This window comes from Manacus candei, unplaced genomic scaffold (assembly GCF_025592945.1).
Source record: "Manacus candei isolate 608988 ecotype Guabito, Panama unplaced genomic scaffold, ASM2559294v1 h1tg000037l, whole genome shotgun sequence".
Lineage (NCBI taxonomy): Eukaryota > Metazoa > Chordata > Aves > Passeriformes > Pipridae > Manacus > Manacus candei.
The window spans coordinates 8016050-8031430 of NW_026138085.1; the positions used below are offsets into that span (position 1 = coordinate 8016050).

A 15381-nucleotide genomic window follows, 5' to 3' on the forward strand; every position below is an offset into this window, starting at 1 on the left:
TCCAGCCCCTCTCCCATCTCCTCTCAGTGGGCTGGCTTTGAGTGAGGCACAACTAACGGCTGTCATTAAACAAACCCTATAATTAGAAAGCAGGTTTCCTAAATGAAGTGAAAAATGTAATGTTAGCCTCTGTTTGTTCGCTGGATGCTGCTCTCTTGTTCCATGACCCAGAGGGGTCGTGCCCTGTGGTTTCTGAGAAGCCTTAATAAGGTAATGTTTAGGAGGTTACTATCTTTACAGCTCTTGTCTTATTACAACTCCATAAGAAAAACATTTGGGGCAAAGCAGGATTCCTTGGCATGAGTTTGTTTTTGTTACTCCTTCGCTAAGATGCTGCCCAGCCATCCCTCCTCACCACAGATTCAGTTTCAGTATCTCCAGGAAAGTGACTTTTTTTCCCACTTCCCACTGACCTCCAGGCCCCCTGGCTGGGTGTGAGGGCATGGGTCAAGCAGCAGGTCTCAGGCAGGCCGAGAGGGAACACTGGCTGCCAGCTGCACACGCAGTGATGCCACGGAGCAGTGATGGAGAGGGAGCCCCTGGGCAGGCTCTGCATGGCTGCTCCCACCTACAAGCAATAAGAGAAACCCTTCTCCTACAAGCCCTGCTAAGACCCAAACCCAACAAATTTACAGCCTATTCATCTGCTGCCTGACGTCAGAGGAGGCTGCTGGGGGGCAGGAGGACATTTCTCGGCCTGTATATTATTACAGCCACTGCCTCCCTCACCCCCATGTAGGGCAAGACTCTGTGATTTATGGGTGAGCTGGGCTGGAGCGGCTCTGAAGGTGACCTTCAGGACTGGCCTGTGCTGCTCTGTGAATCCCTGCCCACCCTAGACTGCTAAAACAGCAACATGGAGGAGCAGGGAATGTGGACCAGAGCAGAAGACTGTCTGCCCTTACTTCAAACAACCAGCTCCCGTCTAATGATGATTACCCAGAAGCTCAGGAGACCCTGCATGTGCTGCAGTGGTCCCATGCCCAAGGACACAGGGAGAAGTTTAACATGAGCACAACCCACCAGGACAGTCATCAGTGCCAAGCTTTCCATTTACCTCCGCCTTTTGCCTTGCCCTGGGAAACTGGGAGCTGGGATGCCTGCCCACAAGTAAAAGTCACCAAAGCCCTAAAAATAAGAGGCTTTCTCCTCATAAACCCAGAGGGCATCACTGCCCTGGAAGCATGTGCCTGGGAGCATCCTCCAGCCCAGTGGCCTTGGGGGGAAGGCCATGGGGATGGTTCCAGGCTGCTCTGTGTATCCGACATGGGGCTGGAGGGTCAGCCCTTCCTGCAGCCAGGAGCTGGGATGCAGAGAGCATCCTGACAAGATTATGTCTCCCCTTTGCAATCCAGCACAAAGTGCAGCCACCCCTTCAGAGCACTCAGGGTTTGGTGTCCAAATCCCTGGCTTAGGTGCAGGAGAAAGGAAAACTGAGCTATTTGGAAACCCTGCATTGCCCGTCCCTGCTCTGCACTGAGCCCATGAGCCCAAAAGGCTAGGGAAGGCAGGAGGGCAAGCACAGGGGTCATGGAGGGAGCAAGGCATGGGGCCAGGTGCCCGTTGGGCTCAGCAGGCTGATGGGATATGTGCCTGGGTAGCCTCGGTGGTCCTTGCAGCCTCCCTGCCCCGGAGGAGACTGTGGCTTTGCCCCACTCCGTCCTATGAGGGGCTGGGGCTGCCTCACAGAGAGTACCCAAAGGGTCTCGCAGGGACCAGGGTCTGTCCGTGCCTTGCACTCACACCAGCCTCTCCAGTCCTGCCCCAGTGCCACCATCGGGGAGCCACACGTGGGACACCAGGGCAGGGAGCCGCTGCCGGCCCCGCTCCGGGAGCTGAGCTGGGGCAGAGGCGGAAGGAAGAGGGTGTTTCCAGCACGGGGAGCAGGAGAACAGGCTTTTTCCATCAGGTACTCTGTCTCCAGGAGCAGAAGGCAAAAGAAAACAAAAGGCAGGAGAGGAGCGGGGCAGGAGGAACCTGCGCGTCTGGATCGTGTAACCAGCGACGTGCTGTAAACGCTGGGCGGCTGATGGATGTGCCGGCGGGGAGCGGCAGGATGTGCTGGATACGCATCTTCCCTCCCTCCTCGCCGTCCCGGCGCTGCCTGCAGCCGCTTTCCCGACGCCTCCGGACCCCCGAGAACCTCCTGTCCGGGGGGTGGGCAGCTTGGGGTGCTGCTGGCCCCCTGGCCCCATCCCCAGAGGACAACCCTGCTCAGCTCTGCCTCCCGACGCCGAAGCTTGGCTGTTATCTCCGGAGTGTGATCCAAAGGGCGTGATTTACAGCCAGCCCAGAGCATCACCCAGCTCCCCGCCCGGGGAGGCAGAAGGGCTGCCGGGACAGCTGGATTAGGGCTATATAAATAATATTGTCCACTGATGCAGAGCCCTGGCACGGCGAGACCCCGGGCTGCCAACACGGTCACCCTCCTGCCCGCAGCACCTCAGCACTGCATTGGGCAATGCCCCTTTCCTGCCATGGGAAAGCCCTTCCTGCCAGGATGAGGTCTCTGGGAAGAGTGCTGGCATCGTGGGGACACAGAAGGGCATGGGTCCTTGTCTCACAACAGCTGCCGGGAGGAGAGGAATGATGAATTCCTGGCCACCCTGTCCAGCCGTGCCGTGTCTCTGTGTTTATGCGATGGCAGGAGCTGGCAGAATTAAGCACTTTTCGTTTTTTTTCCCTTTTTTGAGGACAGGGAGTTTTAATTCCCACCAAACAATGTTCTTTTTCCAGCAAGCTTAAAATAAGCCCTTTTGGCTCGGGCGTCTCCGGAGCCACTCACGCGCCGAGTGGGCCGTTGTGCAAATATGGATGTGAGCTCCGCGCTGGGCCGGCTCTACCTGCCGGGGGGAGTGGGGGGATGCAGGAGGCCCCCGGCTCTGGCCCTCCTCACAGGGCTGGCTCTGGCCAGGACAGCTTGCTGGAACACGCTTTCCTTTGATGAGTGGAAAATGTTGCTCACGTGGAGATAGGATGTGCCGTGGCCGTGCCGGAGCCTCCCGCCAGACCCATCCGTCTGGCCCAGGTGTGGGTGTGTGCTCGGCTGTGCTGGGGCCTCACAAACCCCATGAGGAGCCAGGCTTGGGAGCAGCCTGGTGCCCGGAGAAGCTGCTATGCCCTGCAGAGTGGCACCAGCAGTGATGCTGCCCACTGTGGGACCACAGACCCCACACCAGCGGCTCCTGCCCAGGCAGGGGCATTGCTGCTTATGGAAAAAGGCAAAAGACTATTTTCTGCTAGTGTGGAACTGTGGTCTGATTTCTCCCCTTTCCCTTACCCATGGTCCCCTGTCGTGTGCTCTGCCACATGCTCCCTGTCCAGTGCATCCCTCCCACTGAGCACGGCAGGACACAGCTGTCCTGCATCCCTCTACCCCAGGACCTCCGGCTGGGCTGGGACACAGCTGTGGGTTCCATGATGGTTACCCTGGCAAACAAGCACCTGTGTTTCCTTGGGGTAGGTAGACCCTATCTTCATGACCCCTCCTGCCCCATTTTGGGGGGCCTGTTCCCACTCTCCAGGCTCTGCTTTCCACCTGTTTCCCATAGCAGTAGGGCAATGTGGTAGGGAGGTAGGAGGGGTGAGCACCCACAACAAAACCAAAAGCACATCTCTCCCCTCCAGGCAACACCCTCCCAGGGAAGCCTTGTGGGGTTTCCAGCCCTTCCCAGCCATCCAACCCCAGCACATTCTGCTCCCACAGGGATGGCATTGCAGCCAGCACGGGCACACAGAGTGCTCCAGCCAGCCTGTCCCAGCCTGGAGGCAGAGGCTGGCCATGACCCAGCCGCCCGCGCATCCCAACCCCTTCCCGCGCGCGAGGCCGGTGGGGAAAAGCCTCCCGCGCCCGCCCCTGCCTCCCCCAGCTTATCAAATTTGGCCATGTCTGAAAAGCCCTGGTTTCCTTTTCACCAAAAAAGATCAAAACTGGGTAATTGGCTGCCGGCACAGATGCCTCTGCGCCTCTCTCATGTGTAAACAGCATTGCCGAGCGCTGACACAACGCAGGCGGCCACGGCACACGCAGGCGCCCCCGGCCTGGGGCTGCTTCACCAGCCCTTCTGGGGGTCACAGAATAGGGGGGGAAGTCGCTGGGTGCAGGCAGGGGCTGGCTCAGCACCCCAGAAAAGGCTGGTGGCAGAGGGCCGGGCGCTGCTGTATGCCTGGTGAAGCACAGGCAGGTGGTTGCAGGGCTCCTGCGACAGCCAGGTCACCTCTGCCAGGTCCCAAGGTGACAAACGGGACACTGTGCTCAGTGCACAGCATCAGACTTCACCCCAGGGGACAGCAAAGCCTGCAAAATGCTGTGCTGGGGCTGTCCTTGGGGATGTTAACATGGGCTGGGGTGGATGGGAGCAGCTGGGCTGTTTCCTGGGGCTGGTAGGGGGAGAGGGACAGTGGCTTTTACCCCATTTGCAGAGTTTTCTGGAGGCCCAGTTCATGGACTGGGAAAAGGAGGTGGAAATTTCCCACTGCCCTACAAAGCTCAAGGGCCTTCAAATCCCTGGGGATGTGCAGTGAGTCGGGAGAAGGAGGGAAACTCATCACCTAGTGCTGCCACCAAAGGAGCAGGGCAGAGCCTGCTGCCCGGGAGCGTGGGGAACAGCGCCGGGTCCCCCGCCTGCGGCTGGGGCTGGGAGGGGAGGAGACCGGGATGCAGGGAGGGATGGAGGGCGGGATGGAGGGGCGGAGGAATGCAGGAAGGGATGGAGAGGAGGAGGGATGCAGACTGGGATGCTGTTGGGTGGCGGACAGCACCATCGCGTGGTACCTGACCGCAGGGACAGCGACAGCCCAGGGTAGCCCCCTCTCCCCCGTCCCTGGGGACGGGGCATTATAGCCGGCACCCCTGTGCCTCACTTTCTTCCCCCGCAGCACCCTGCACCCTGATGCTTGACCCCAGAAGCCAGAGCATCACCCACCACTAACACCCACTGCCCTGCAGCTCTGGGGACCCGACCCACGGCCAGCTGTGGGCACAGCTGCTGTGTTCGCAGGGGCAGGAGTTGAGAACGGGTGTGAGGACAGCAGGAGGGGAAGGGTTTGGGGACAGACAGACCAGGAATGCAGAGAATGATGGGTGTCATCGCCTCACTGCTGGGCAGAAGAGTCTGGGGGTTCCTGAGGACAGAGCTGCTGGTGGTGACACATGGAAGGCAGAGCCCAAACCCCCTCCCCAGGGCAGGTTATTGCCCAGGGAGCCCTTCTGGGCTGCCTGGTCCAGGGGGGACTCACCACCAACCACAGCCACTACCACCACCGTGGAGCCAGTGCCCAGAGCAGCGGAGGGTGGCCAAGTCCCAGACCACACTGGCCCCTTGCCCTGCCGGCACCGAGCCTCCCTGGCACCTTGGGGACCGGACACACCTCTGGCGGGGCACAGCCAGGGGCTGGGGCTTTCCCTTTTTAGCTCCCCAGCTCTCTGGTGCCAGCCACACTGCAGGACAGCGGCCGGCAGCCCCTCCGCGGCCATGGAGCGGGCTCCAAACCTGGTAGGTGACTCCACAGTGGTTCAGGGCTTGCTCCTCATTTTCCTTCCTTAATATAATTATTTGCATGGTTGTTTACGGGTGGCTACCTGGGTTTGTTTGCTTTGGAGATGCCTGCTGCAGCCCGCCAGGGCCATCGCTCCCATGCCTGGCATGGTGAAGATGCAACAGCCTCGGAGAGCAAAGCTGGGACAGTCCGATCGGACCGTCCGGCACCGGAGGGGGAAAACAGCCCTGGCCAAGTGGTCCTTGCCCCAGGGCACTGCACACCCATGGGCAGGGTGTGGGGCTGCCTCGGCTGACTGCAGGGACACAAATAGCAGGGAGCAGGACTACAGAAAGCAACTTTGTTCACTGCTGGGCAGCCTGCCGGGTGTCAGCACACGGCAGCTCGGCCCCGCGAGCCGGAGGGAGAAGGGAAGGAAAAAGCATCTTTTCTCTCTCACCGTCCTCAGAGCACAGAGGGAGGGAGAGGAAGGTTTGGATAAAGATCCCATTCTTGACTGTCTCATCTCTAAAGCTCCTTTTAAACTAAAGGCTGCCCAGGTACAGCCTGAGTTGAGGGTGTACCCATCCCTCCTAGCATGCAGCTGCTGGGTGGGCAGCGAAGGGACTGGGCACATCTTGGACAGCACAGGGACACTTTTGGCAACACAAATTGCCAGCTGCAGGGCGAGGGTCTTCACAGCCACATGCATCAGCTGGGGTTATCATGACCCTGTGCTCACCATCCCTGCAAACTGCACTCAATGTTTCCATGGGTCTCACCTGCAGGCCAGCACTCCTTTAGGGGTTGCACGTACTATCCCAAAGTCAATGCAGTCCTGCCATCACCTGCTGACCCCTGGGAAGTGGGAGAGCTCCCCTTCCATGCCAGTCCTGCAGCCACACACCATCCTCCTTCTTCCTCAGCTTCTCCTCTGCATCTTCACCTTTGCCATGGTACTGGTCCCCGAGGCAAAGGACCAAAGCAAGGCAGCGAAGGGCAGGAGAAGGGGTCTGGCACGGCCCCCAACAGCCACCCCTGCCCTTGCCTGGGCCCCGGATGACCCTTACACCACCATGGCAGACTACGAGCACAGCATCCAGGACATGGTGCGCCAGCTGAGGAACAGCTCTGAGCCAGGGGACACCAAGTGCCAGGTCAACCTGAGGCTCTGGAGGTCCAACCGGAGGAGCCTGTCCCCCTGGGCATACAGGTGAGCTTGGGGCAGGGACCCTGGGGACATGCATGCTTTCTGTGCCAGAAAGCACTGCAGCAGCCACCGGTCCAGCATCACGAGTCTGTGGTGGCTGCTGGAGGGTGCAATAGGATGTGATGCAGAACCCCACTTCACCCTGGGGAGGCATTGCCCTCTCCAGCCACCCACTGCTCCCATCTCACAGTTTCTCCAACTTCATCTCATTTTCCATTTCCTCCAGCATAAACCATGATGCAACACGGATCCCAGCAGACATCCCCGAGGCCCGATGCCTCTGCACCGGCTGCATCAACCCCTTCACGATGCAGGAGGACCGCACCATGGCCAGCATTCCCATCTACAGCCGGCTCCCTGTCCGCCGGCTGCTCTGCCAGGTGCCAGGAGAGGTGGGGCACAAGCCCTCTGGGAAGAAGTGCCACAAGAAGTACCAGATGGTCATGGAGACCATCGCCGTGGGCTGCACCTGCATCTTCTGAGGTTGCAAAGCTAACCCCTGCAGCTACCCATAGGCATCTAACCAGCTTGCTCGTGCTTCCCGAGCTTGCCCAGCCCTCTGGGAGAGGGTCACCTGGCTGAGCATCAGGGTGGGGGAGCCCCTGCACAAAGCCATGGCAGCTCCAGGAGCTCCCTGAAATTCCCCTGCAGACTCCATAAGCCTGAGCCCAAGCAGCCACTTTGGGGACACCTAGTGAAGAGGGATCCCCTGCAAGTCCCCCAGCTATGCAGTCCTGTGGCCTTGCAGCGAGACATCCACTGCCCCAAGCCACTGAGCCTCCAGGGCTCAGCAGGATGGGCTGGGGGACAGAGGGAGGCAGCTGCCTGCTGGTCCCTCTGGCTGGGCAGGATCAGGCCTCCTCCCTTCCCAAAGTCCCCACTTGCCTTCGTTCCTTTCATTGGTGCCACAGCTCTGGTAGGACCCAGCCCTCCCCAGTCCTCCCACAAGTTCCTCTGCCCCAAGCCAGGCAGTCCAGGGTGAGTGGCCAGTGGTTTGGGCAGCTTCTGAGGTCTTCAATAAAGTGCATTGCTGGCCCCTGTCTCGGCCCTTCATGCTGCCCCTCTGCCCTGCCCGCCCAGGGTTGGGGTGCCCAGCTTCTCCCACCGAGACTCTTCTGCCTCCCCCAGAGCTCAGGGAAGCCTGAACACCCCCAGAAACAGAGAGCACCCATCAGGACCTGAGACAGCCCACCCTGCAGCCCATTCCCGGGGCACCAAGCCCATGAGCAGGGTTAAGTTCCATGCACACATGGCATGGCAGAGGCTGTGGGACCTCCTGCTCCAGCCAGGGCCAGCCCTGCCACTGAGTTCCACAGGGGCAAAGCCAGGAAGGCAGGAAGGACTGCAGTGGGAGCCAGGCAGCTCATAGGAGGCCCCCATCTGCTGCCAATGCCAGCCAGCCTCTCCCCTGGAAGCCCCCTGAGATACCTCCTAAACACAGATGCACAGTGACCCTTTTTCACAGGAGAAGGCACAGCCTCCTCTCCAGTAAAGCCTGTGGAGGGGGAACAGGGAAACTGAGGCACATGGCACAGACACAGCAACACTGGGCAGGAACTGTATTCCTGAAGGTGATGCACATTCCAGTCATCTGGGACACAGCCTGTCCCTTGTCCCCCAGCCCCAAACCTCTGGTCTCCCCAAGGCAATAAATACTCCCCAGGCTGCCCCGCACCGAAGCTCCCGGTCCACCGCCCTCCGGGCGTCACAGCTCCGTTTTCACTTTGTGCATCAAGTCCTTCTGGTCGATTTTCTCCAGGTCCTGATGCCAGCGGTTATAAGCCAGCAGGGCCACGTTTTTGGCCGCCACTGCTATCATCTCCATGGAGCTGGCCACCCACTCCACGCCGCTGAGGTAGAAGAGGTTTTCATGGAGCACGATGGGCGGGAGGGACTTGGCGGCGTCGTAGCGGGGATACGTCTGCCACTCTGTCACCTGCACCGAGTAGTAGGACCTGAAGAGGGTCTTCAGCTGGTGCTTGTCCAGTGGTTGCTGGGAGAGGACACGCCACACCGCAGCCTCCTGGGGCTGCTTGCGCCGGAACGCTGCCGAGATGTTGACGGGACAGATGTTATCCATGGCGTTGAAGAAGAGGTCGGGGGTGTCGGTGGTGAGGATGCTGGTGAAAGGGAAGAGCTTGGGGTCGGGGAAGCCAAAGTAGGAGGAGTTGAGGTAGCCGTGCACCACAGAGGTGACGGAGGGCTGGAAGGCTCCAGGGAAGTCAGCAATGGGTGGCTCAAAGTTCTCAAAGGTAAAGTTGCTCCTGCTGGGATGCAGGGGCGTCGTCACAACCACCATGTCGTAGAAAGCTGAGCCCTGGCCTTCGCTGGTCTCATAGTGTACCTGGTACAGGGCTCTCCCCTCTGAAAAGAGACAGTGGACAGTTAGGAGTGGCCCTGAGACTCCAGTGGTATTGCCCTGGCCCTCTCTTTTCTAGCATGGCCTCCATGCTACTGGTTTTCCAGTACACACCAGTGCTTGACCATAGCACCTGATGGTTATGGATGAGTTGCTGACACTTTAGGGCACCAGAAAAACTTGATCAAGACTGTGGGAGAAAGTTTCCAGAGAAGGCCAGCCCACCTCCCAGATCCCAGCTATCCCACTCTTCTTTTGTGCTTGATGGGGGAGCAAGTCTGCAACAAGGATGGTGACATAGGGAGACCTGAAGGACATGATGAGGGAGGGAGGGAGGGGAACCTCAGGGTTGATTTCTGCACTACAGGGTCCTCACTGGGTCAGACAAGGAGATGAGACTGACAGACCCCTTCACCCTCGCCCAAATGCCTTACCAGGACCAGGATGCCCTCCAGTCCCAGCATCTCCATGCTGCCACCACCAACCTCCCATCTTGGTGCACCCAGACCCTCACCCAGACCCACACCCAGGCTGGCGGGACCCAGAGCAGAGCCCGTGTCCAGGCTCACCCGAGCTGTGCAGGGAGATGCCCGTCACCCTGGCTGGGATGACGTTGGCTTTGGTCACCTTCAGCAGACCTGAACACACCAGCTTATTCCCTCCTTCCACTGCCCAGGTGCTGCCCTGGGCTCCTGCCAGGGACATGGCTCCTGTGAAGAGGAAGAGGAGGGCGGCTCAACAGCCTGCCCGCAGAGGGGTTGCTGAGGAGAGTCACACAGGGAGGAGAGGGGTCCCTGGCTTCACCTGCGAAGGCGGGCACCAGCACGGACTGCCCGTAGCTGGAGCGCAGGACGGCCGCGATGACGTCGTCCACGAAGCGCTGTGTGACGCCCACCTCCAGCAAGGACTCGGCCACCGAGCGCTGCGTCATGTTGACGAAGGCATCACCCCCCAGCGAGCGCAGCAGCTCCTCCAGGCTGGAGAAGGCGTAGCCATGAGCCTGGTACTTGTAAATCCTGGAGGGGACAGGAGCACAGGGCAACCGGTGATGTGCCAGTGCTGGGAAAAACCCGCTGTGTCTCCCCAGCCCCGCAGGCTCTCCTACCTCATGAACTTCTCCATCACCTCCTCCACCCACATCTGCAGGCGCAGGAAACTGATGCCATAGTGCCACCAGAGCCGGAAGAGGTTGAGCAGGTACCAGTCGGTCTCCTCCAGGACGAAGTGCTCCCCGCTGAATATGGCACTCTTCCCGGCCACCTCGCGCCGGTGCTTGAGGCCTGCCAGGAGCAGAGGGACCCCGGCCCCACTGGGCTCATACAGCTCCCTGGGGCTGGCTGGCTGCTGGGAAAGGCCAGTGCCCAACACCTCCACAGCAGGGATATGGGCAAAGATGCTCTTGGAGGAGCATCAGGGAGTGCGAGACCCCAGGGCATTGGGACCCCAGCCGGATCCTGTACATTAGAGGGTCCCATGGAGTTGCTGCTGCCTACTGGGACAAACTGGTGGGATTTTTTGAACAACCCCCTCCACACTAATTCCACCAGACCCTTCACCCTGACAGTCTGCTGGGCCACCCGATCCCTTTCTCCTCAGGGCACAACAGGGCTGGGGTGCACGGACAACAGGGGGATCACTGCATGCCTGGGGTGCTGGGGGGGACTGGCAGAAACCCTCCCCACTGCCCCAAGCACAGAGCCCAGGGGTCCTGCAGCCCCCCAGCTCAGGGAGGCCACGCAAGTGCTGGGATGCCCATGCTCACCCAGGATCTTGACGAAGTCCTGCATGTGGAGGCTGAGGGCGTGGATGGAGGCTCCCCGGCTCTCATACTGCTGCTTGTTGACGGTGACGGTGGCCAGCCTTCCGCCCACGCCCGCCGCCTCGTACACGTCCAGCTGCACCTGCGGCCCGAAGTGCTGCTGCAGGAAGTAAGCGGCGGCCGAGCCCCCCAGCCCGGCGCCCACCACGGCTGCGGGCAGAGAGCGGCGAGGGGGCCGGGTCAGCAGGGCCCCGGGGGACCCGCCGCTGCCCCCGGCCGCGCTCTCCGGCCGCGGGGGGAAGGGACCAGCACCGCCTGCGAGGGCGGGGATGCCGCTGGGATGCGCTGGGATGCAGCGGGGACAGGGATGCAGCGGGGACAGGGATGCAGGGCAGCGCGCCCCGCGCCCGCCGCGCAGGGGTGCGGAACCCCCTCTCCCGGCCCCGGCGGGGCAGGCGGGCGGGAGGTGGCCCGGTGCTGCTGCCGGTACCCGGGCCGGGCGCCCCCCTCCCCACCCCGTGCCATTGCCCCGCTCCCCTCGTTACCGATGGATCTCGGCGCGGCGCGGGCGGCGGCGGGCGCGGCCAGGAGCGCGGCCAGGAGCGCGGCCAGGGCCGGCAGGAGCAGCGCGGCGGGCGGCGGGGCCATGGCGCGGAGAGCGGGGCCCGGCAGCGCCCGCCCCGGCCCGCCCCTCACCGCAGGCTCGGCCCCCGCGCCCCCCTGCCACCGCCCAGCCCCGCCCTCCCGGGCACGGCTCGGCCCGGCCCGGCCCGGAGCTCGGAGCCCGGAGCTCGGAGCCCGGCCGGGGGAGGCGGGGCGGGCGGTGTGCCCGAGGAGGGGGGGATGCGGGGCACGGCATCCCTGCGGGCCTTGGGATGACTAATCCCCCCGGCAGACCGGCACTGAGGGGCAGAGAACCCTCGCATCCCAAACCGCCTGTTGTGGCACACGGATAACCCCAGGCACAGCCGCGGCGAGCATCCTCCCTTCCCTACGCTCCGGGATGCTCGGCAGCGTCCCGCTCGCCATCGAGGGCCCAAGCCCAGGAGCTGCCCCGGCACCACCTCTCTCCTGATGCCGGTGTGCTGGGCATGCACCATAGGGCAGTGTTTAGGCAACGCTGCTGCCGGAGCACGTTTTCCATGTGCTCCATCTGCACATGGACGATGCATACAGTTCTCAGTACCCGGAGCAGGCTGGAGCCTGCATGGCTCATGCATCAGCAAGGGCATTTCAAGCTTTTGCTTGTACTTTCTGCCCTGGGCAAAACAAGGAGCCTGACAGCAAGCAGTTTGTGCCAAGGGGATCCCACGGGAGCCTGCTGCTACTCAGATTTCAAAGGATAGCAAAGGCTGAGCAAAAACTCCAGAACAGGTTGGACATGTAATCACAAACCCAGAGCCTACTGTAACCCAGAATTGGCTCCCTGCTAAGGAACAAAATTTTGTTTGAGAATACACCACCTGAACTTTGTCTCAGGAAAACACAACACAAGCACAGGCCCCCTCTTTTCCCCAGCCAGGAACCACTTCAGAGTTCCTGCATGGGGGAACACATACAACCCTGAAACTCGGGCATGAACATTTTGGGGGAGCAGAGACAGAAACTACCATTGCTCAGCTCACCTGAGTCATTACAACTGGCAGAATTGACCCACCAGGATGGGGAGATGATGCTCCCAAAGCAGCTTAAAACGCAACACACAAATATCTTTGCAGCATGCCTCAGGTTTTAACAAGCTCTTACTTAAGCAGCCTGATTTCACCATGGCTGTGGGCGACAAGAAATCTGCTGTGCACACAGCAGGGCTCTGAGGAGCCGGGTCAGCACTGCTCCCAGTCCCCTCCCTCTCATGGCAGCCCATGCCCTGCTTGCAGGCGTTCTGGAATACTGTGCCATAAGCAAAATGCTCTGCCCCTCGCTCACAAGCTGTGATGCTTTTCTGCAGATGGCAGTGGTTGCGGTTTGAGAACTCCCAACTCTCACTTGCTGCAGACAAAAACCAGCAGAGCCAGAAATTACCTAACGCAGCAGCAGGATTTCCTGGTCTAGTCTGGTTGCAACAAGCAATGCCATCATGGAGAACACTGAGTATTTCAGGCAGAATGAAGAAAAGACCCTATAATGGGACATCACCTCTGCATCACATCTGACTTTGCTGGCACAGAAATATAGATCTCACCTTGTAAAGGCCATTTTTAAATGACCTTTTGCAGATGCTTTTGTACTAGTGAGAAGTGCCCAGGGGCATTCAGAGCTCTGGGAGAACAAGACCCACCCACATGGCACCAACTTTCAAGGCAAAGCCAGGAACTGAGGCCCAGCTATTTTGCAGAGGATGTAGGAAGGGAGAATGAGATCTGTTACACCCTACAGAGAAAGCCTCTTCTTTTCTCCAACAAATCCCCCCAGAGAGAGGCTCTTCATTGGGAACTATAGTGAGTAATGGCTTCAAACTGAGAGTAGGCTTAGATTAGATATTATAAAGAAATTCTTGGTTGTGAGGGTGGTGAGGCCCTGGCACAGGTTGCCCAGAGAAGCTGTGGCTGTCCCATCCCTGGAAGTGTCAGGCTGGACAGGGCTTGGAGCAACCTGCTCTAGTGGAAGGTGTCCCTGAACATGGTGGGGGGGGTGGAAGGAGATGATCTTTAAGGTCCCTTCCAACCCAAACCATTCTATGATTCTAAGTGCTGCCATGGACCACAGCCCTTATCACAACTGGATCAGGAATAGAGAGAAACCTTCCAATGCGCAGCCCCAGATGGTTGGAGTTGGAACTAGCAGCAGTTTGGGACAGGGAAAAAGGAAAGAGAAGCAACTGCAATTCCTTTGTTTTATTTGCAAATGGACAGTATCTGGACATCTAAAGGAAATCAGCCCTTTCCAACATTAACTCAAATGTTGTTGTCAACTACTTGCACCTCTCCCACATGTCGGTCTCTGTCTTTCATGCAGCCAGAACCTTTGGGTAAAAAAAGAGCACAGAAATACACAAAAAAATTACAATATTTACAGGTTTCCCACCAACTAAATGGATTTAGATTTTTGGAGATTAGCAACGCTTTGTTCATTTGACTTTGCAAGTAATATCAAAACACCTAAAGTTTTAAAATAAAAAAATACTACAATATTCACAATATAAAACTTAAATACTTTTTTTTTTTTTTTTAATTAAGGGACTGCTAATAGCTATTGACTGATCACAGCTCTTTCAACAGAAGCTCTGCTGCTGAAGCACTGAGAAGTCAAGGTTCACAAAGTGACATTCACATTCTGCACTGCTTCTGGTCAGTTGAGACATTGCCATAATCATGACAGTGGCGCTGGAGACTTGTCCAGGGGATCCACTCAAACAGGTCCTGCCAACAGGGCATGGCAAGGCCACAGAAGGTGGCAAATGCCCATGTTCAGGGTGGCTGCCCACTTCCCAAGGGTGGAAATGCAGGTCCACACACCACCACATCTTGTCTAGTAGTCTGCATTCCCAGCTCCAGCTCTTCGTGGCTGGGCAAACTGAGCAGAAATTACTAAGAAGAACATGACACTTTCTCTCCTCTGATATTCCCTCCCTGCTAATGTATTCCTGTGTTTTATTAAACAATCAGTCATTGGATAAAGTGACTGGAGAGAAGCAGCTCATGCATCAATCTCCTCTCTGCAAGAGTTACACAAACAGGGCAGACAAGGCAGCAACGACCTACAGAGGAGAAATTCTTACACCCACCCTTACACAATCTCATCCATGACAGAAGAGATCATTAAGTGTGCTTGAAAGGCAAGAGAATCAAATTTTGCCTAGGAAATCTGGATTCTGTGATGGAATCCGGGTTTGGTTATTTCATTTTCACTTCACCATCCAAAGGAAGCAGAAACTAGGACCAATAACAGCTACAGGATTTATCTCTTTGGTAATATCTCTGAAAGAGTCTCTCAGCAATGGGTACATTTCATGGAAATCATAAAAGCCTGATAGGATCCTGTAGAAGTTCCAGAGGTTCAACTGGGAAAACAGCTTGCCCAAAATTAAACAGGGCTTCTGTGAGGGTAGGAAAGACTGCACAGGAACTGGATCCCTCAGATGCCTGCTCCACCCCACAACAGTGCCTCGGTGAAAGTGGATCCCAGATATACAAGCTGAATCAATATCCTCTTAGTACAGACAGAAGGTCTGGAGTGCATTTTAGGATATTTCTTTAAGGCAAAAATGGATGGATACTGGCTGAGGAGACAGGCAGGACTTGCAAACAGTCCCACGTTGGACAGAGTAGCTGCACAATAATTTCAGAGTCTAGTGGCTTCATGGATGAGTTTAAGGAAGATTTGGATCCCATCACTTCTGGTCACACACTACTTTTAAATCTGGCTCAGGTAAGCTGCAGCCTTTCTATGACTGAAACCTACCTGTTGTGTAAAATGCCTTTGTTTTGTTTGGTTCCTTATAACTAAAGTTTCACATTCAAAGTTAGTTTCCATAACCAGCTCTCCCCTCATATTGCAAAAAGACTCAACTGATATACCACAGGCTGAAGAGGCAGCAGAGAACCCAATTGCTTCTTCCAGCTGAGGACAGAGTTT

General features: G+C 58.1%; 2 protein-coding genes across 5 annotated transcripts in view; one reads left to right on the forward strand and one right to left on the reverse strand.

The window, feature by feature from the left end:
* Nucleotides 1-7912, forward strand: part of IL17B (interleukin 17B) — a 40387-nt gene extending 32475 nt beyond the window's left edge. For 2 of the 4 annotated variants that reach the window (XM_051793627.1, XM_051793628.1), the window contains exons 2-3: nt 6405-6691; nt 6915-7912. In XM_051793627.1, coding sequence (XP_051649587.1) covers nt 6405-6691; nt 6915-7170 — 543 coding nt within the window. In that variant the 3' untranslated portion in view covers nt 7171-7912. Of the gene's footprint in view, nt 1-5839; nt 6692-6914 lie in introns of those variants that run through there. The other 2 variants (XM_051793629.1, XM_051793626.1) reach the window with 2 other exon arrangements.
* A 320-nt stretch (nt 7913-8232) lies between these two features.
* On the reverse strand, nt 8233-11479 carry PCYOX1L (prenylcysteine oxidase 1 like). The gene is made up of 6 exons (XM_051793609.1): nt 11352-11479; nt 10810-11016; nt 10153-10327; nt 9852-10063; nt 9617-9757; nt 8233-9052 (listed from the first exon to the last, which is right to left on the reverse strand). Exons 1-6 carry the CDS (start codon nt 11452-11454, stop codon nt 8394-8396), a joined length of 1497 nt encoding a protein of 498 aa, XP_051649569.1. The 5' UTR covers nt 11455-11479; the 3' UTR covers nt 8233-8393.
* Between the last annotated feature and the right edge of the window lie 3902 nt (nt 11480-15381).

What these genes read in the sequence shown, in the direction of transcription:
- PCYOX1L (XM_051793609.1), bottom strand. Translation starts at nt 11,454, where the DNA reads ATGGCCCCGCCGCCCGCCGCGCTGCTCCTGCCGGCCCTGGCCGCGCTC. An exon ending in CGCCGCGCCGAGATCCATCG is followed by an intron (nt 11,017 to 11,351) that starts GTAACGAGGGGA and finishes CTCTGCCCGCAG; the next exon opens with CCGTGGTGGGCGCCGGGCTG. An exon ending in CATCTCCCTGCACAGCTCGG is followed by an intron (nt 9,053 to 9,616) that starts GTGAGCCTGGAC and finishes GTCTCTTTTCAG; the next exon opens with AGGGGAGAGCCCTGTACCAG.